The sequence below is a fragment of the Pavona decussata genome, unplaced genomic scaffold (genome assembly GCF_977016875.1).
Source record: "Pavona decussata unplaced genomic scaffold, jaPavDecu1.1 SCAFFOLD_53, whole genome shotgun sequence".
In the NCBI taxonomy this organism is placed as follows: domain Eukaryota; kingdom Metazoa; phylum Cnidaria; class Anthozoa; order Scleractinia; family Agariciidae; genus Pavona; species Pavona decussata.
This window is the reverse complement of record NW_028145475.1, coordinates 2,122,153-2,142,500: the sequence shown is the minus strand read 5'-3', so window position 1 is coordinate 2,142,500 and position 20,348 is coordinate 2,122,153. Positions and strand designations below refer to the sequence as shown.

At 39.0% G+C, this 20,348-nt stretch overlaps 2 protein-coding genes and 1 pseudogene across 3 annotated transcripts in view; all 3 read right to left on the bottom strand.

The window, feature by feature from the left end:
* Positions 1 to 2,448, bottom strand: part of LOC146480433 (melatonin receptor type 1A-like) — a 43,805-nt pseudogene extending 41,357 nt beyond the window's left edge. The window contains exons 1-2 of the transcript XR_014864659.1: positions 1,515 to 2,448; positions 1 to 378 (exon numbers count right to left, since the gene is read on the bottom strand). The exon at positions 1 to 378 is cut by the window's left edge and continues 631 nt beyond it. The product of XR_014864659.1 is annotated as a melatonin receptor type 1A-like (transcript). The remainder of the gene's footprint in view (positions 379 to 1,514) is intronic.
* A 6,101-nt stretch (positions 2,449 to 8,549) lies between these two features.
* On the bottom strand, positions 8,550 to 10,813 carry LOC146480432 (melatonin receptor type 1B-A-like). The gene is made up of 2 exons (XM_085109321.1): positions 10,479 to 10,813; positions 8,550 to 9,329 (listed from the first exon to the last, which is right to left on the bottom strand). The coding sequence occupies exons 1-2, from the start codon at positions 10,811 to 10,813 to the stop codon at positions 8,612 to 8,614; spliced, it is 1,053 nt and encodes a 350-aa protein (XP_084965447.1). The 3' UTR covers positions 8,550 to 8,611.
* A 5,283-nt stretch (positions 10,814 to 16,096) lies between these two features.
* Positions 16,097 to 18,729, bottom strand: LOC146480431 (melatonin receptor type 1B-A-like). The gene is made up of 2 exons (XM_085109382.1): positions 18,395 to 18,729; positions 16,097 to 17,327 (listed from the first exon to the last, which is right to left on the bottom strand). The coding sequence occupies exons 1-2, from the start codon at positions 18,727 to 18,729 to the stop codon at positions 16,526 to 16,528; spliced, it is 1,137 nt and encodes a 378-aa protein (XP_084965508.1). The 3' UTR covers positions 16,097 to 16,525.
* Positions 18,730 to 20,348: the final 1,619 nt, after the last annotated feature.

Here is a 20,348-nt window from a genome sequence, read left to right as displayed (position 1 = left end):
AAGGCAAATACCAGGATGAACAGCACTTTGGACAGTTTGATTTCCTGGACACTGACACCATTCAGGGAACTAGACACTCCAGTGTTATGTTCACGGATCGTTTTTTACACGTGGTAGTAAGAGAAGCAAACCAATAACATGCAACAAAGGAAGAAGATGAATACGACCATCAGGGTGAAGGCTGTTTCTGCCTCCAGGCTCTTAAAGGTGTAGGCACAAAACGACAAGGCAGGATTGAAATTAAACTCTCCAACACCAACAACTGTGGGATAGAGAACGAAGCAGGCAATAACAAGCCAGAGGACAACCACCATTAACAGCGAACGCTTGCCACCAAACAACTTCTTGTAGTGCTGTTGCTGAACAACTCGAAAGTACCTGAAAGAAGAAAACGATTTTAATCGATTGGAAAGACTGTTTAAAGGACTTGGACTGTTGTAAGTTAATTCATTCGGTCTTCTTCAAATGCGCCTAAAAAAAAAGGATAAAAATATGTTCCATCGACAAGAGCCGAATTCTTATACCAAATCGTATCTTTTAGTCGTACGCTTCGGAGGCATGTCAGTCGAGTTTTGTGGAACCATGGTTAGTGTTTTAGCGATACGCAGTCGAGCTAAAATAGCCATCTCGAGACCAGACGAGCCTGATATGCCGCCGAAGCCTACCAAAATTTCCAAGGATTTTCACACTGTACTCTCGTGGAAATTAGCTAAGGGTGAGAAAATTTTTTTAATTTTACGTGTAGGTGTACAGTAGAGATAATAAGATAATAAGAGTGGGGGGGGGGGGGGGGGATAAAATCATGGCTATGATTTTAATATTGTTTTGTTTGTATTAGTATTAGAGAGTTTTAGATCCCAGTTTACCTCGAATCGCGAACCGTTGGAGGTCACGTGACCAGTGTTTCACGTCACGTTTGAGGTTTATGACGTGCGTTTTCAACGTGGAGAGGTAGGTTTCTGCGTATGTTATATACCTGACATCTTTTAGCGTATAACTCTTGTTTTATCTCACGTAATGATACACTAATGATCTTGTGGAGCAAGTCTTTATCCATTAATAGAGGCACAATTTCGGGCGAAATGCTTAATTTGATAAATCCTATTGGATCTTGAAAACTAGTGCCATTCATGGCTGCTGATTTAAAATGATTTAAAACTGAATCGAATTTCGTTTGAACGTCGAACCGCAAACGGGTAACCGCAAACCGCGGTTAGCTGAGGTTTGCGGTAAACACGGATCTAAAACTGTCTATTTCCCCTTGAAAATGGAAAGAACGGCTAATTTGAATGCACAAAAGAGTATTCAAGTGGTAGCCATTTTGGAATAAACCGGTTTACTGATACCAGACATTACAAGAATGTTACAGGCTCCCTCCCTTACTTTCTGGCCTCCATACCGAGCTTTTTCTATTCGCTCTATACCCCATTTGGGATCGAGGCTATTCACAGGCTCATACGCACATACACGTACATACCGTGTGTGATACAAACCCTTGTACTCATGCAATGTGCCTGTTTATCGCGGTCAACGCCATCGTCGACATGGAGACGTAGGTCAGGAAGTGTACAAAGAAACCACTGAGGCGACAGGTAGCCAGTCCGAACACAAGTCTTCCTGACACCACAGTGCTTGCAAACAGTGTTCCCGGGATACAAGCATTTAAGAGATCGTTGACCGCCAAAGCGGCGATGAAGTTCCGTAGACGCGGATTTCGATGAAGCGCGACTAAAATGAAAACATTGCCGATCACGGCAAGGACGACAAGCGCGATGGATGCCACGGACTCAAAAACGACTAGTCCCGCTCTTCTTGGAGGAAGCAAGATTTTAGACATCGCTCCGCTTCACCTGGTATGATTTACTTGTAATCTATACAAGTAACGTCTTCTCTGTCGACTTGATGCACTAAAAAGTATGGATGTTTGTGACTCCTCAAGGTTCTTCGACCACAGTTGGAGGTGTAATTGTTTTTGCTTTTGTTTTTGCGACCTGAATTTACTTTAAATAGTCTTCTTCTTTTGCAGTTTTACCTCCGGCTATTATATGTTGGGTTTATGTTTATCCTGAATGCTGACATCAGTCAATAAATTTTCGTCTAACTTATTTTGGTTTTAGCGTCTGTGAACAGTGTACGCGGGCACTGGTCGGAGTTTCTGGGGATATAAATATTGGCTGTGGCAAGACAATTTGCAATAAACTGATGAATAATATAAGTTATAAATGTGTAGATAAACATCTGCTGTTGAAAAATACTAAAATTACAGGGACGAATATTAAAGATATTATGTCAAACGTTTAACCCACGCTCACTTTACTTGAAGAGAAAACGTTTTTTAAATAGTTACTGAAGACATTTCCTTCGAAGAGCTTGCAACTTTACCAGAGTCTAATGAAGGAAAAATGCGTCGCGCTTCTTTCAAGTTCCGCTTATTCTCCTAGACCCAGTTCAGACGCCTAACTTTTCATAAGCCGAATCTAATACATCACTGTTGATCTTGTAAGCAGTAAGAATCTTTAGCAGTTGCTTTCGAGTTTGATCTTATTGTACGAAATCAGTGTAAAATTTGTAAAATTGTATTTGATGTAAAGTAATGTTTCGTTAATAAAAATCAAAAATTAAAAAAAAGAGAGAGAAAAAAAAACTGTTGATCTTTAAGCTTAAAGGTTTAATCGGAAGAATAAATCAAGTTGTGAGTTCTTTTTTCAATTAATGCTCTAAGTTGTACTTGTATTGATGTTAAATTATAGCGCCTATTTCCAATAATAATAATAATAATAATAATAATAATAATAATAATAATAATAATAAAAGTAATAATTTTTTTAAAATTTTTAATTGATTTTCTTTGTTTATCACACGATTTTATTGTAAATTTAGACACAGGGCTAGCTATGCACGGGTTTCCGCTCCTTGTGTGTTTTTATTTCATATCTGGCATCCAGATGTTGACATACTGGCTCCATAAAAAGAAAAAAGAAAAAAGTAGGTAACTGTGCATCTGACAATATGCAAAAGACTGACACGTGGGAAGAAGTAGAAAAGTTAGCAAAGGGAAGGTAGTAGGTGTAACTGACTGATCGAGAAGCTTTTACATTGGTAAAGTCTTATGATCCCAGACACTTTACCCGTGCCGTAAGAAAGTTTAACAATTTTATATTGAAGTATTTCTTTAACGAAAACACTTCACGCACCGAGTGCCTTATTCATCTCAAAACAACCTTAACTGATGCAGAGCTGCGCGCGCACCCAGCTGTAAGTATGGGGATCGTATGCTATTTACTTTAAGGAGGCTGGCAGGAATTTCTCTGGACTTAGGTTGGAAGTTTTGAGAATACAATCAAACTTCGATATCCTTCATACTACATCATCATTTCAACATATGATGAAAGTTAATTTTCCCATCGGTTTCCAAGCAACAACTATCACCATAGCAATGGTAGCGCATAGCTTCCCATTTAAAACGTTATCGATTATCTCGAAATCTAGTCAAACACTTTATGACGAAACTTTAGGGATTCAAACTTTTCAACGTAAACAACTTGCAGGTCAGTGAAATTATAAAAAAAAATCGGGAAGAGAGTTTTCAAGTAAACAATGATTCAGTTTTTTGCGGGATGATTTTGGAGTTATTCTCTGGAAAAATAAAACTTAACATTTTCTCTTTTCTGTTAAAAGGACTCTCCTCATAGCAAATCATTCTAAATGTATATTTAGCTTCATGGGTGTCTCTGATTAGTTAAGATATTTATGTTTGAAAACAGTTAAAATCAAGCGCAGATCAATGAAAAAGTTCCTACTTTGCATCAATCAAGATATCTTTAAAATCCCCCCCCCCCCTCTGATTTTTCTGTTAAATTACAAGCGGTTAGAGTAAGAATTATTTTCGATATTCGCGCAAGTTTTAGGCTCAAGAACCGAAACCGGTGATAGATAAGAGGGCTGAATGTTGGTCAAGTTTCAGTCGTTATTCGATTTCTCCGAACAAGAGTTTTATTTTGTTTGTTCGGGTCTAATTCAGAAAGGCAAATCAAGTTCTTTATGAACGTCAAGATAAATGACAATTTATCTTTTTTGTAGCGGAGCTCCACGTACCGGAGGCGCGGGTGCGGAGCCCCATAGCTAAGAAAATTTGGGAAACCCATGAATGCGAAAAATTTCGGTTTGGTTATGACGTCACTTTTGTCCGTCCGTACACCGTCCGTCCGTCCGTCCGTACGCAATCCCACAATGCTAATGCGCCCGTGTTTGTTTGGCGGGAAGTTGCATGGCGAGATAGTTTGGCAAGGTGCGTTTACAACAGAAATGCTAAAGAACAAAAAACACAAAGACAATTTATACGTATTTGTTGGATATGTTGACAAACGTGGAAAGAAGAGAAAGAGAGAGAAAAAGAAAACAAAAAAGCGGAGACGATTAAGCAAAGTTCAACGTGGAAGAGAGCGACGGATAGCAAGTTAGAGCAGGCTGACCGGAAAAGAAAAGTAAGCTTAAGTTTAAAGAAGCCTCACATTTGCCTATATCACCCGTTCGTGATCAGTTATGGTAACTTTTAGAACTCTAAAACAGCTTTACATAGACACTTTAATCGCTTTCGATACCAGCAATATCCGAGGAGAAGTTAATTTTGAAAAATTTGTTTCGTGGCCGTGTGTTTTTTCGTTCGCAGCGGACGGCCCTTAAGCTTATAAATGTGTTTGTAAACAAACACAAGTTTCAAAGTTCCGAAATAATTCTACCAAACACCAAAGAGTACGTTTCGGTATTCTCCTTTTCTTAACGTTTACTTAGAGACTAGAATTATTACTAATTAGGAGCAGAATTGACACAGTTTTTAGACTTTTTAATATCCAATAATTTTTCCCCGGGAGGTTACTTGCTCTCGCAAAAAATACCATGTTTACGTGATTACGACGGCCGTTTCAACAGATCATTTGTAAACCAAAAAGGTTTCTTCCCCGAAAAAAAAAAACCAATAATTTTTCTTTATGTTACGTGTTTCAAGCTTTACACAGATATTTTATTAAATTCTCGATACCATCGATATTCGTGTAGAAATTAATTTTTGAACATTTTGTTTCGTGGCCGTGCTTTTTTCATTCACACCTTACGGCATTCATGTGTTTGTAAACACACACAAGTTTAAAACCTCTGAAACAATTCCACCAAACACCAAAGGCTATTTTCCCGTATTCTCCATTTGTTAACGTTTATTTAGAGACTAGAATTATTACTATAGGACCAGAATTGACACAGTTTTGGATTTCCAAACATTTTTCCCCGGGAGCTAACTTGCTCTTGCAGAAAATGTCATGTTTACGTGATTCCGACGGCCGTTTACAGATCATTTGTAAACGAAAATGCTTTCTTCCAGGCAACAATCGATAATTTTATTCATGTTACGTGTTTAAAGCTTTACGCAGGTGCTTTTATCGTTTATTAAATTCTCGATACCATCGACATTCGTTTAGAAATTAACTTTTGTACGATATTGTTTCGTGGCTGTGTTTTTTTTTCATTCGCACCACACGGCTCTCATGCGTTTGTAAACAGACACAAGTTTAAAAGCTCTGAAATAATTCTACCATACACCAAAGACTATTTTCCCGTATTTTCCATTTGTTGACGAAACTAGACTTATTACAAGAGGAGCAGAATTGACACAGTTTTGAATTTCCAAACATTTTCCTCCGGGACGGTAACAAAAAAATATTATCATGACGTGTAATTCGACGGCCGTTTACAAATCATTTGTAAACGAAAATTCTTTCTTTCAGGCAACAATCGATAATTTTTCTTTATGTTACGTGTTTCAAGCTTCACACAGATACATTAAACGTTTTAATACCACCAATATTCGCAGAGAAATTATTTTTTTAACATTTGGTTTTGAAGCCGTGTACATGATATGCCTTTGCGCCGCTCTGCTTCCATGCGCTTGCACTGTATAAACACGCACAAGTTTTAAACGCTCTAATATCTCGGGCCACAACTAAGCGTTGAAGTCTAAATTTTTGTAAAGGCCAAAAGTTTTTTAGTAGGAGCAATATTAACTGAGTTATGATTTTTCAGACATTTTTATCCGAGCACCAAATATATCAGGGAACCCTGTTAAGCAACGACGACGGCAGCAACATGGCTGAAAACGAACAACAAAAACAATCGCTCCGCACGTGCATTTTAAATTTTGGTACATTTCTTTGCAGTCCTCCGAAAAAACAACAAAGTGAAATGACCTAATTTAAGCCGGTTTTGCGGAGATCGGCGGAATATGAGCAAACGACAGTGAGTTTTCTTTCTCTGTTAACTTGAACGCAAGACAACTGAGTTGCTAGCCGTTTACTAGTCTGATGCGTTTCCGAGCAACAATCAATAATTTTTCCTTATTTCACGTGTTTCAAGCTTTACAAATGTACTTCAATCGTTTCGATAGGAGAAATATTCGTGGAGAAACTAATTTTGTAATTTTGTATTTCGGGGCAGTTTCGTTCGCACCGCACGGCTCTCATTCAGTTGTAAACATACTTAAAGATCTGTGCCAAGCAACCAAGGGTGATTTCCCCGCGTTCTCCTTTTCTTGACGTTTATTTAGATTTCAGTAGGAGAAATATTGACTGAGTTGTAAATTTTACACAGTCATGTAATGAAGATAGAATATCAGTTTCATTCAGGAGTAAAATAACAACGGTAAAACTTAATGTCAGGCTATCCAATTCCTACCACTTGAAAATCCGCGAAAATAGATCGATAAAAATAGCAAACGGTGGATCTAAAGAAGGAACTTAATTTCTTCCACAAAATTTGACCTACTCCTTTCTCCCACCAAAAGGACACTGTTATGCTCAGTTATCATTCGTTGTTACTTGTAAGAAGAAGAAGCGAGTTGAAAGCAGTTGCATGGTCGCCATGACTGATTTCAGTTTCTCAACTGAAAAAATGTCAATCCTATCCAAGTTTTTAGTTTTGACACAAATAATCCGGCTTTTGCTGATTTCTGTAAGAAACACAAAAACTAACCTTTAGGAATTCCCTTTCTAGCTGCAGCACTTGATTTCCATGTATTAATGGTACAAACAACCCGGCTTAAACAGTAGAACTCCAAAGAACTTAAAGGAGACGTTTTTTTTGGACACAAAATTAAGAAACCAACGGAATGTAGAACTGGCGTGTTCAGCCAATGTGGAGCGAGTGTTTTCGCCGCTCGACCAATCAGGAGTAAGTAATTTTGTCCTCGGGGAAAGAAAAATCAACCAAAATTGCCCTCCATTGTAACAAATCAGCATTAAAAAAAGAATTTCCCTCTGCATTGCATTGTTATTGTCTGGGCAGTTTGCTGCATATGCACCAAAAATATAACTGCAGAAAGGATAAGGAACTGGTAAGTTAAGGTTATTACATTCATACACTAAGCAGATTTTTACAAATGCTACGAAAAAAATTGGAGCTCCGCTTTTAGGCTTGGCTAAATATATATATTATCCTGTCTTTAAGAAGTCAAGTTAAACTGAAGAGCTTTGGCTAAAACATTGATCAGTTTTACACTGGAACCAATAAAAACATTTTAACCACCTATCCGGCTTTCTTCCACATTTGATTTGGATCCAGTAGTTCTCTAATTTATTCTCAACCCCGCGGCCTATTTTGTACTCAGTTCATGCACAATGTCAATGGCAATTTCCCATAAGTTAGAATAGAACATGCGTAGTGATATTAATAAGAGCCCAACCACGATCACAAGTTAGTGCTTGCCAAACACATATACGGCACAAGTGCCCCCACGCCCTAACGATACGCTACTACTTTTCCTGAACAGGGCAGACTGTAACAGTTGTGGTGTGATGAAAAATTGTCTAAGCCATGAAACAGACGCTAAGATTATAGTGCAAGAAAAGAAGCAGCTTTCTTGCTTGCTAGAACGTACGAGCTCCAACATTATACACAGGAAGCCGCTTTGGTTTAACGGATCAAAATACATAGCATTGACACGTTTAAATTTCGGCCAAGTCCTATTTCTTTGGAGGGTGTATGACTTATTTTGTAACACTCTTCCGGATTCATTTTGCACTCCCTCCCTCCCAAGTTTTCCCTAATCGAGCAAATTTTTACTCCTCAAGTGCAAACTATTGTGAATATTTAAAACATTATAAATCTTTCTAGACGTCTACAACAGAGAGGGCTGCATGGTTGGGGACAGGCAGGGTTCCAAGTTCGAGTATCTTCGTATTGAGCAATTAAACCTGGCAATCTATGTGGCATTTTAGTAAAACAACGAGGAACCTCCATGCAAGGAAATTTTAGTATCGTTCAACGTTTGTACTTGGTAGGAAAGAGGAGCTCGCTGCGTTCTTCTTGAATAGCTCTGTCTGTGGTTCAGGAGCATTACATTGGTGAGCAGAAGTCATAGTTTCGACTCCTGGGACTCAGGTTTCTCTTGTAGCCTTGTATATTTGAGAACTGAAGACAGTTTACATATCACATTTATTTCAATGCTGGTCCTTTAGTTGTGTTCGCAGTTGTTGCAGTTTATTGTTATTGTTGTTTTTGTTTGTAGAAGCAGTAGAAGTAGTAGTAGTGGTTGTTGACACTGTTCAACTGTTTTTGTTTTTCGTTTCTACGGCCACGCAGACACAGCTGGTTGCCGGGAATGATATTCATTACTTGTTCCATCTGGCGTTGGATAAACAATATCCGATTGCGGCTGGATAGAGACTCTTCCCTGGACTTGGTTGACATTATGGTGGCTTTCATCGGATAGGTTCACAAAGTGAAACATCAAAAGTCGGCGAAACTCGTGTTTGAAAGGGGGACTCAACGCACCATAAATAAATGGATTGAGAACGCTGGACGTCTGGAGCAAAAACGGTATCACCACAGCCAGTGCGTGCGGGGCCTTGTGTATGATGACCCTAATGATCAGTATGATCACAAACGTGGGGAGCCAACAAAGAGTAAAGGCAAACACCAGGATGAACAGCACTTTGGACAGTTTGATTTCCTGGACACTGACACCATTCAGGGAACTAGACACTCCAGTGTTATGTTCACGGATCGTTTTTGACACGTGGTAGTAAGAGAAGCAAACCAGTAACAGGCAACAAAAGAAAAAAATGAACATCACCATCAGAGTGAAGGTTGTTTCTGCTCCTGGGCTCTTAAAGATGCAGGCACAAAACGACAAGGTGGGATTAAAATTAAACTCTCCCACACCAACAACCGTGGGATAGAGAACGAAGCAGGCAATAACAAGCCACAGGACAACCAGTATAAACAGCGAACGCTTGCCACCAAACAACTTCTTGTAGTGCTGTTGCTGAACAACGCGAAAGTACCTGAAAGAAGGAAACGATTTTAATCGATTGGAAAGACTGTTTAAAGGACTTGGACTGTTGTAAGTTAATTTATTCGGTCTTCTTCAAATGCGCCTAAAAAAAGGATAAAAATATGGTCCATCGACAAGAGCCGAATTCTTATACCAAATCGTACCTTTTAGGTACGCTTCGGAGGCATATCAGTAGAGTTTTAAGGAGCCATGGTTCGTGTTTTAGCGATACGCAGTGGACTGAGCTAAAATACCCATGGCGAGACCAGACGAGCATGATATGCCGCCGAAGCCTACCAAAATTTCCAAGGATTTTCACACTCTTGTGGAAATTAGCTAAGGGTTAACATAATTTTTATGTGTGGGTGTACGGAAGAGATAATAAAGGGGGGGGGGGGGGGAAATAAAATCATGGCTATGATTTTAATATTGTTTTGTTTGTATTAGCCCCTCTTAAGTCGTTCTTCAGCAATAGAGAGTTTTAGATCCGAGTTTGCCTCGAATCGCGAACCGTTAGAGGTCACGTGACCAGTGTTTCACGTCACGTTTGAGGTTTTCGACGTGCGTTTTCAACGTCGAGAGGTAGGTTTCCACGTATATTATATACCTGACATCTTTTAGCGTAATACTTGTTTTATCTCACGTAATAACACACTAATGATCTTGTGGAGCAAGTCTTTATCCATTAACAGAGGCACAATTTCGGGCGAAATGCTAAATTTGATAAATCCTATTGGATCTTGAAAACAAGTACAATTCATAGCTGCTGTTTCAAAATGGCGGCCGTAAATTTCCAAGAAGAACTAAATCGAATTACGTTTGAACGTCGAACCGCAAACGGGGAACCGCAAACCGCGGTTAGCTGAGGTTCGCGGTAAACACGGATCTAAAACAGTCTATTTTCCCTTAAAAGTGGAAAAAACGGCTAATTTGAATACACAAAAGAGTATTTAAATGGTAGCCATTTTGGAATAAACCGGTTTACTGATACCAGACATTACAAGAATGTCCAAGGGCTCCCTCCCTTTCTTTCTCGCCTCCAAACCGTGCTTTTTCTATTCGCTCTATACCCCATTTGGGATCGAGGCTATTCAAGGCTCATACGCACATGGATGTATATAGCGTGTGTGATACAAACCCTTGTACTCATGCAATGTACCTGTTTATCGCTGTAAACGCCATCGTCGACATGGAGACGTAGGTCAGGAAGTGTACAAAGAAACCACTGAGGCGACAGGTGGCCAGTCCGAACACAAGTCTTCCTGACACCACAGTGCTTGCAAACAGTGTTCCCGGGATACAAGCATTTAAGAGATCGGTGACCGCCAAAGCGGCGATGAACATATTAGTGGAGTTCCGTAGACGCGGATTTCGATGAAGCGCGACTAAAATGAAAACATTGCCGATCACGGCAAGGACGACAAGCGCGATGGATGCCACGGACTCAAAAAGGAGCAGTCCCGCGCTTCTTGGAGGAGGCAAGATTTTAGACATCGCTCTGCTTCACCTGGTATGATTTACTTGTAATCTATACCAGTAACGTCTTCTCTGTCGACTTGATGCACTAAAAAGTATGGATGTTTGTGACTCCTCAAGGTTCTTCGACCACAGTTGGAGGTGTAATCGTTTTTGCTTTTGTTTTTGCGACCTGAATTTACTTTAAATAGTCTTCTTCTTTTGCAGTTTTACCTCCGGCTATTATATGTTGGGTTTATGTTTATCCTGAATGCTGACATCAGTCAATGAATTTTCGTCTAACTTGTTTTGGTTTTAGCGTCTGTGAACAGTGTACGCGGGCACTGGTCGGAGTTTCTGGTGATATAAATATTGGCTGTGGCAAGAGAATTTGCAATAAACTCATGAATAACAGAAGTTATAATTGTGTAGATAAACATCTGCTGTTGAAAAATACTTAAATTACAGGGACGAACATTAAAGATATTATGTCAAACGTTTAACCCACGCTCACTTTACTTGAAGAGAAAACGTTTTTTAAATAGTTACTGTAGACATTTCCTTTGAAGAGCTTCCAACTTTACCAGAGTCTAATGAAGGAAAAATGCGTCGCCCTTCTTTCAAGTTCCGCTTATGCTCTTAGGCCCAGTTCAGGCGCCTAACTTTTCATAAGCCGAATCTAATACCTTGAATTAAAGGGGAAGTATGACGCAAATTTGTTGTCATTTCAAAACCCAAAAATGTTTGTCTGTCAAGTAGAAACAAAGAAAGAATTGTTACGTTTGTTATAAATTATTCCCTAGTGCAATAAAACTGTCGATTAATGCCTCTGGCCAGAGACAGAATAGGCCGGTATGGATTGAAACTTGAAAAATGTTAGGCCGTTTTTGCAAGTTTTCGCATTTTTGTTTCCAAAATGCGCTAGAAAAGATCACGAGTTGTTCTTTTCAAGAATTGAGTTGATTTCGTTCCTCTCGTCATTCTAGAATCATTTGACAGCTGATTGAAGGTTTATTTCACCATTTTTAACAAAAGACAACAAAAACCCCATGATACTTTCCCTTTAAGTACATAAAAAGTTCGGCGTCTGAATCAGTTGAGAACGGCTGCTTAAATTTGGAACGGCTCAGCCGGGAATTTCGGCTTGGAACGGCTTTGAACTTTTCATAAACCGAACCTAATGCAAAAATTATTATAACGTATTTCAGATGCTGTCACTCGTAGAGAACATGTTTTGCTTCAAGTAAATTAAGTTCGGCATCTGAATCAAAAGACGGGAGTTTCGCGATTTGGGCCGACCTTAATTTGAGTTAAGTTCGGCTCATGAAAAGTTCGGCGTCTGAACTGGGCCTAGGGATTCTTAAAATCGCCACTTTTAAGACTTCATAAAATTGCCGCTTTTAAGGATCCTCAAAAATTGTCATTTTTAAGACTCTTTAAAATCGTCATTTTTCAGCTGACCTTTAATTAAAGACTTCTTTAAAATAGAAATTTGTTGTTGAAAAACGATTTAAATTCACATTTGTATATTCGCTGTGCGCACTCATTAAAAACCTTTGACGTATTTTTCTAAAGAATTGTCTTCTCAGTTTTGTTTGCTGCTATATAACAAAATTCACTTCATGTCTGGTCCCAGTTCGTTTTGTTTTCTCTCGAATCTCAATGTTTCCCTCGACTTCGTCTCGGGAAACATCGAGATTCTCGAGAAACCAAAACGAACTGTTTTCCTCGAGAAAAGTCATTAAGTGTTTAATATACCATGGCCACTATACCAATTAATCAAGACTGGTTTTGCCAATGATCCAGTTTTTTAGAATTTCTCTTTTAAGTGACCTGTGCAGGTGGTACTTTCGGCACCTTCTGTCGATGTAATCACGTGCTTACTTGTCATCCTGTCATGCAACATTCTCAAGTTTTTCTTTTCCGCCCACGGGAAATATGAATTTTTTTTATATAGCCCACACGAGCAACAATTTTCCAATTGCTGCCCGCGCGTGCACCATTTGATTTTAGCTTCCACCATGTTAACCAAAAACAATTAATGAGAACCAACCAAAGAAACTCCAGCTATATATAACAATAGTCATTACACCATTCCCGTGAAAACAACTGCCATTAAATCGTCTTCTTGTTCTTATTGCAAAATGAAAATTTTATTCCACTCGTGCTTTTTCAATATGGGATGATTATAGCCAACTCGTTAGCTGTCTATCACTTCACACCTAACGCGCGCTCTTGGAATAATTGTCAAATTATCACACAGACAAAATTAAGTGCCCATAAATTCTCTATACTAGTAACATGATACAAGAAGAATAAGGAGAAGTGAAGAGAACATTACTGTTGATCTTGTAAGCAGTAAGAATCTTTAGCAGTTGCTTTCGAGTTTGATCTTATTGTACGTAATCAGTGTAAATTTGTAAAATTGTATTTGATGTAAAGTAATGTTTCGTTAGTAAAAATTAAAAATTAAAAAAAGAGAGAGAGAAAAAAAACTGTTGATCTTGAAGCGTACAGCGGTTACCAATAACACGCGACCTATCGCCTTCAAAAGACTCCGATAAAGTTGCGTTTTAGTGGACGTCAATCAAAGAAAAGTCGTTGAAATTATTTTGAATTCTGAGACCATTTTAAGGCAACAGAACCAAGAAATTGTCAGTTTTATCTACTGACAGACGGTAAACCTTATGAAAGTTGATTTCCAAGCCAGATTATCTAAAAAAAATGGGCATTGTTTAGACGAAGCCGTATTTTTTTTAATGACAGTGTAATGAAACATTTGAAATCGCTACACCTGATAATAAACCAGCGATGCGTGTAAGCGAGTAAATTATCACGTGCAGTGAAAATTGAAATTTATAATTCAAAAAAAAACTTTTATTTGCGCTTGATCTGGCTCGAGAATCAATTTAAATAAAGTCTACCTTCTCTTAGCGAGGTAAAATTCTTAGTTTCATGCCGTGTTACCTTGGAATCTTGTCAGAATTCAAAATAATTTCAACGGCTTTTGTTTGATTGACGTCCACCAAAACGCAACTTTATCCGACTTTTTTGAATGCCGTAGGTCGCATGTTATTGGTAACCGCTATAAAGGTTTAATCGGGAGAATAAATCAGTCAAGTTGTGTGTTCTATTTTCAATTAATGCTCTAAGGTTGTACTTTTCTTGATGTTAAATAATAGCGCCTATTCCCAAAATAAATAAATAATAATATTAGTAATAACTTTTTTTTAAAAATTTTTATTGATTTTCTTTGTTTATCACATTATTTATTTGTGTAAATTTAGACGCAGGGCTAACCACGGGTTTCCGCCTACTTGTAGCTCCTTGTGTGCTTTTATTCAATATCTGGCATCCAGATGTTGACATGCTGCCTCCATAAAAAGAAAAAAGAAAAAAGTAGGAAAATGTGCATCCGAAATTATGCAAAAGACTGACGCGTGGGAAGAAGTAGAAAAGTTAGCAAAGAAGGTGTAACTGACTGATCGAGAAGCCTTCAAGACACTCTACCCGTGCCTTAAGAAAGTTTAACAATTTATATTTAAGTAATTCTTTAACGAAAACACTTCTCGCACCGAGTGCCCTATTCATCTCAAAACATCCTTAACTGATGCAGAGCTGCGCGGGCACCCAGCTGTAAATATGGGGATCGTATGCTATTTACTTTAAGGAGGCTGGCAGCAGTTTTTCTGGACTTAGGTTGGAAGTTTTGAAAATACAATCTGGCATAGAAGATAAACTTCGATATCCTTCATACTACATCATCATTTCAACATATGATGAAAGTTAATTTTCCCATCGGTTTCCAAGCAACAACTATCACCATAGCAATGGCAGCGCATAGCTTCCCATTTAAAACGTTATCGATTATCTCGAGATCTAGTCAGACACTTTATGACGAAACTTTAGGGATTCAAACTTTTCAACGTTAACAACTTGCAGGTCAGTGAAATTATAAAAAAAATCTGTAAGAGCGTTTTCAAGTAAACAATGATTCAGTTTTTTGCGCCAGTTCTTAGCTTAACACTTGAACTGTTTGTCAGCTTAGCTACTCACCGCGGGCGTATCAGGCACCAAACCAGAAGAGGCTTTCCTTGCTTTTCCATCCACTATCACAGGATGGTGATCAGTAAACATTCGGTTGAAGCTTGATTCCCGGTTGCTGAGTTCCAGTCGATAACGCTGCACTTCTCTTCTTGAGGGCGGGATGATTTTGGAGTTATTCCCGCATTTTTCACCAATAATTATCTTTTCTGTTAAAAGTACTTTCCTCATAGCAAATCATTCTAAATCTATAGTTGGCTTCATGGGTGTCTCTGATCATTAGGATATTTATGTTTGAAAACTGTTAAAATCAAGCGCAGATTAGTGAAAAAGTTCCTACTTTGCATCAATCAAGATGTCTTTTAAATTCCCCCCCCCCCCTTGATTTTTCTGTTAAATTACAAGCAGTTAGGGTAAGAATTATATTTGATATTCGCGCAAGTTTTAGGCTCAAGAACCGAAACCGGTAATAGATAAAAGGGCTGAATGTCGGTCAAGTTTCTTTATTCGATTTCTCCGAACAAGAGTTTTATTTTGTTTGTCTGGGTCTATTTCAGAAAGGCAAATCAAGTTCTTTATGAACGTCAAGATAAATAACAATTTATCTTTTTTGTATCCTGTCTTTAAGAAGTCAAGTTAAACTGAAGAGCTTTGGCTAAAACATTGACCAGTTTTACACTGAAATTAATAAAAAAAATTTAACCACCTATCCGGCTTTTTTCCACATTTGATTTGGATCCAGTAGTCCTCTAATTTATTCTCAACCCCGCGGCCTATTTTGTACTCAGTTCATGCACAATGTCAATGGAAATTTCCTATAAGTTAGAATAGAACATGCGTAGTGATATTAATAGGAGCCCAACCACGATCACAAGTTAGTGCTTGCCAAACATATATACGGCACAAGTGCCCGCACGCCCTAGCGATACGCTACTACTTTTCCTGAACAGGGCAGACTGTAACAGTTGTGGTGTGATGAAAAATTGTCTAAGCCATGAAACAGCTTTCTTGCTTGCTAGAACGTGCGAGCTCCAACATTATACACAGGAAGCCGCTTTGGTTTAACGGATCAAAATACATAGCATTGACACGTTTAAATTTCGGCTAAGTTCTATTACTTTGGAAGGTGTATGACTTATTTTGTAGCGCTCTTCCGGATTCATTTTGCACTTCCTCCCTAAGTTTTCCTGATCGAATAAACGTGTACTCCTCAAGTTCAAAATTATTGTGAATATTTACATTACTATAAATCTTTCTAGACGTCTACAACAGAGAGGTCTGGTTGGAGACAGGCAGGGTTCCAAGTTCGAGTATCTTCCTATTGAGCAATTAAACCTGGCAATCTATATTTGGCATTTCTATAACAACGAGAAACCTCCATGCAAGGAAATTTTAGTATCGTACAACGTTTGTACTTAGTAGAAAAGAGGAGCTCGCTGCGAGTCTTCTTGAATAGCTCTGTCTGTGGTTCAGGAGCATTCTATCGGTGAGCAAAAGTCATAGTTTTCACTCCGGGGACTAGGTTTCTCTTGGAGCCTTGTATGTTTAAGAACTGAAGACAGTTTACATATCGTATTTATTTCAATGATGGTCCTTTAGTGGTGTTCGTACTTGTTTCAGTTTATTGTTATTGTTGTTGTTGTTTGTAGCAGCAGTAGTAGTGGTAGTGGTTGATGACACTGTTCAACTGTTTTTGTTGTTCGTTTTCTACGGCCACGCAGACACAGCTGGTTGCCGGGAATGATATTCATTACTTGTCCCATTTGGCGTTGGATAAACAATATCCGATTGCGGCTGGATAGAGCCTAGTTTTCCCTGGACTTGGTTGACATTATGGTGGCCTTCATCGGATAGGTTCACAAAGTGAAACATCAAAAGTCGGCGAAACTCGCGTTTGAATGGGGGACTCAAGACACCATAAATAAATGGATTGAGAACGCTGGACGTCTGGAATAAAAACGGTATCACCACACACAATGCGTGCGGGGCGTTGTGTATGATGACCCTAATGATCAGTATGATCACAAACGTGGGGAGCCAACAGAGAGTAAAGGCAAACACCAGAATGAACAGCACTTTTGACAGGTTGATTTCCTGGACACTGACACCATTCAGGGAACTAGACACTCCAGTGTTATGTTCACGGATCGTTTTTGACACGTGGTAGTAAGAGAAGCAAACCAGTAACAGGCAACAAAGGAAGAAAATGAATACGACCATCAGAGTGAAGGCTGTTTCTGCTCCCGTGCTCGTAAAGGTGTAGGCGCACAACGACAAGGCGGGATTGAAATTAAACTCTCCCACACCAACAACTGTGGGATAGAGAACGAAGCAGGCAATAACAAGCCACAGGATAACCAGCATAAACAGCGAACGTTTGCCACCAAACAACTTCTTGTAGTGCTGTTGCTGAACAACGCGAAAGTACCTGAAAGAAGAAAACGATTTTAATCGATTGGAAGGACTGTTGCAAAAACTTGGACTATTGTAAGTTAATTTATTCGGTCTTCTTCAAATGCGCCTAAAAAAAGGATAAAAATATGGTCCATCGACAAGAGTCGAATTCTTATACCAAATCGTACCTTTTAGGTACGCTTCGGAGGCATATCAGTCGAGTTCAGTGGAGCCATGGTTTGTGTTTTATCGATACGCAGTCGAGCTAAAAAACCCATGGCGAGACCAGACGAGCCTGATATGCCGCCGAAGCCTACCAAAATTTCCAAGGATTTTCACACTCTCGTGGAAATTAGCTAAGGGTTAACATAATTTTTTAATTTTACGTGTAGGTGTACAGTAGAGATAACAAGGGGGGGAGGGGCATAAAATCATGGCTATGATTTTAATTTTGTTTTGTTTGTATTAGCCCTTCTTAACGCGTTCTTCAGCAATAGAGAGTTTTAGATCCCAGTTTACCTCGAATCGCGAACCGTTGGAGGTCACGTGACCAGTGTTTCACGTCACGTTTGAGGTTTTCGACGTGCGTTTTCAACGTAGAGAGGTAGGTTTCCACGTATGTTATATACCTGACATCTTTTATCGTATAACCCTTGTTTTATCTCACGTAATAATACACTAATGATCTTGTGGAGCAAGTCTTTATCCATTAACAGAGGCACAATTTCGGGCGAAATGTTAAATTTGATAAATCCTATTGGATCTTGAAAACAAGTGCCATTCATGGCTGCTGATTCAAAATAGCGGCCGTTAATTTACAAGAAGAACTAATCGAATTACGTTTGAACGTCGAACCGCAAACGGGTAACCGCAAACCGCGGTTAGCTGAGGTTTGCGGTAAACACGGATCTAAAACTGTCCATTTTCCCTTGGAAGTGGAAAGAACAGCTAATTTGAATGTAGAAAAGAGTATTCAAATGGTAGCCATTTTAGAATAAACCGGTTTACTGATACCAGACATTACAAGAATGTCCAAGGGCTCCCTCCCTTTCTTTCTCGCCTCCAAACCGAGCTTTTTCTATTGGCTCTATACCCCATTTGGGATCGAGGCTATTCAGGGCTCATACGCACATGGGTGTATATACCGTGTGTGATACAAACCCTTGTACTCATGCAATGTACCTGTTTATCGCGGTCAACGCCATCTTCGACATGGAGACGCAAGTCAGAAAGTGTACAAGGAAACCACTCAGGCGACAGGTGGCCAGTCCGAACACAAGTCTTCCTGACACCACAGTGCTTGCAAACAGTGTTCCCGGGATACAAGCATTTAAGAGATCGGTGACCGCCAAAGCGGCGATGAACACATTCGTGGAGTTCCGTAGACGCGGATTTCGATGAAGCGCGACTAAAATGAAAACATTGCCGATCACGGCAAGGACGACAAGCGCGATGGATGCCACGGACTCAAAAACGACCAGTCCCGCGCTTCTTGGAGGAAGCAAGATTTTAGACATCGCTCCGCTTCACCTGGTATGATTTACTTGTAATCTATACAAGTAACGTCTTCTCTGTCGACTTGATGCACTAAAAAGTATGGATGTTTGTGACTCCTCAAGGTTCTTCGACCACAGTTGGAGGTGAAATTGTTTTGGCTTTTGTTTTTGCGACCTGAATTTACTTTAAATAGTCTTCTTCTTTTGCACTTTTACCACCGGCTATTATATGTTGGGTTTATGTTTATCCTGAATGCTGACATCAGTCAATAAATTTTCGTCTAACTTGTTTTGGTTTTAGCGTCTGTGAACAGTGTACGCGGGCACTGGTCGGAGTTTCTGGTGATATAAATATTGGCTGTGGCAAGACAATTTGCAATAAACTCATGAATAACAGAAGTTATAAATGTGTAGATAAACATCTGCTGTTGAAAAATACTAAAATTACAGGGAGGAATATTAAAGATATTATGTCAAACGTTTAACCCACGCTTACTTTACTTGTCAAGTAGAAACAAAGAAAGAATTGTTACGTTTGTTATAAATTATTCCCCAGTGCAATAAAACTGTCGATTAATGCCTCTGGCCAGAGACAGAATAGGCCGGTATGGATTGAAACTTGAAAAATGTTCGGCTAATGTTTTTTCAAGTTTTCGCATTTTTGTTGCCAAAATGCACTAGAAAAGATCACGAGTTGTTCTTTTCAAGAACTGAGTTGATTTCGTTCCTCTCGTCCTTCTAGAATTATTTGACAGCTGATTGAAGGTCTTATTTCACCATTTTTAACAAAAGACAACAAAAACCCCATGATACTTTCCCTTTAAGTAAATAAAAAGTTCGGCGTCTGAATCAGTTGAGAACGGCTTTGAACTTTTCATGAACCGAACGTAATGCATAAATTATTATAACGTATTTCAGATGCTGTCTCTCGTAGAGAACATGTTTTGCTTCAAGTAAATTAAGTTCGGCTAATTAAGTTCGGCGTCTGAATCAAAAGACGGGAGTTTCGCGATTTGGGCCGACCTTATTTTGAGTTAAGTTCGGCTCATGAAAAGTTCGGCGTCTGAACTGGGCCTAGGGATTCTTAAAATCGCCACTTTAAAGACTTCATAAAATTGCCGCTTTTAAGACTCTTTAAAATCGTCATTTCTCAGCTGACCTTTAATTAATAGAAATTTGTTGTTGAAAAACGATTTAAATTCACATTTGCATATTCGCTGTGCGCTTTCATTAAAAACCTTTGACGTATTTTTCTAAACAATTGTCTTCACAATTTTGTTTGCTGCTATATAACAAAATTCACTTCATGTCTGGTCCCAGTTCGTTTTGTTTTCTCTCGAATCTCAATGTTCGTCTCGGGAAACATCGAGATTCTCGAGAAACCAAAACGAACTGTTTTCCTCGAGAAAAGTCATTAAGTGTATAATATACCATGGCCGCTATACCAATTAATCAAGACTGGTTTTGCCAATGATCCAGTTTTTTAGAATTTCTCTTTTAAGTGACCTGTGCAGGTGGTACTTTCGGCACCTTTGTCGATGTAATCACGTGCTTACCTGTCATCCTGTCATGCAACATTCTCAAGTTTTTCTTTTCCGCCCAGGGGAAATATGAATTTTGTATATAGCCCGCACGAGCAA

What these genes read in the sequence shown, in the direction of transcription:
- LOC146480432 (XM_085109321.1), bottom strand. Translation starts at nt 10,813, where the DNA reads ATGTCTAAAATCTTGCCTCCTCCAAGAAGCGCGGGACTGCTCCTTTTT. An exon ending in GCGTTTACAGCGATAAACAG is followed by an intron (nt 9,330 to 10,478) that starts GTACATTGCATG and finishes TCCTTCTTTCAG; the next exon opens with GTACTTTCGCGTTGTTCAGC.
- LOC146480431 (XM_085109382.1), bottom strand. Translation starts at nt 18,729, where the DNA reads ATGTCTAAAATCTTGCTTCCTCCAAGAAGCGCGGGACTGGTCGTTTTT. An exon ending in GCGTTGACCGCGATAAACAG is followed by an intron (nt 17,328 to 18,394) that starts GTACATTGCATG and finishes GCGCATTTGAAG; the next exon opens with AAGACCGAATAAATTAACTT.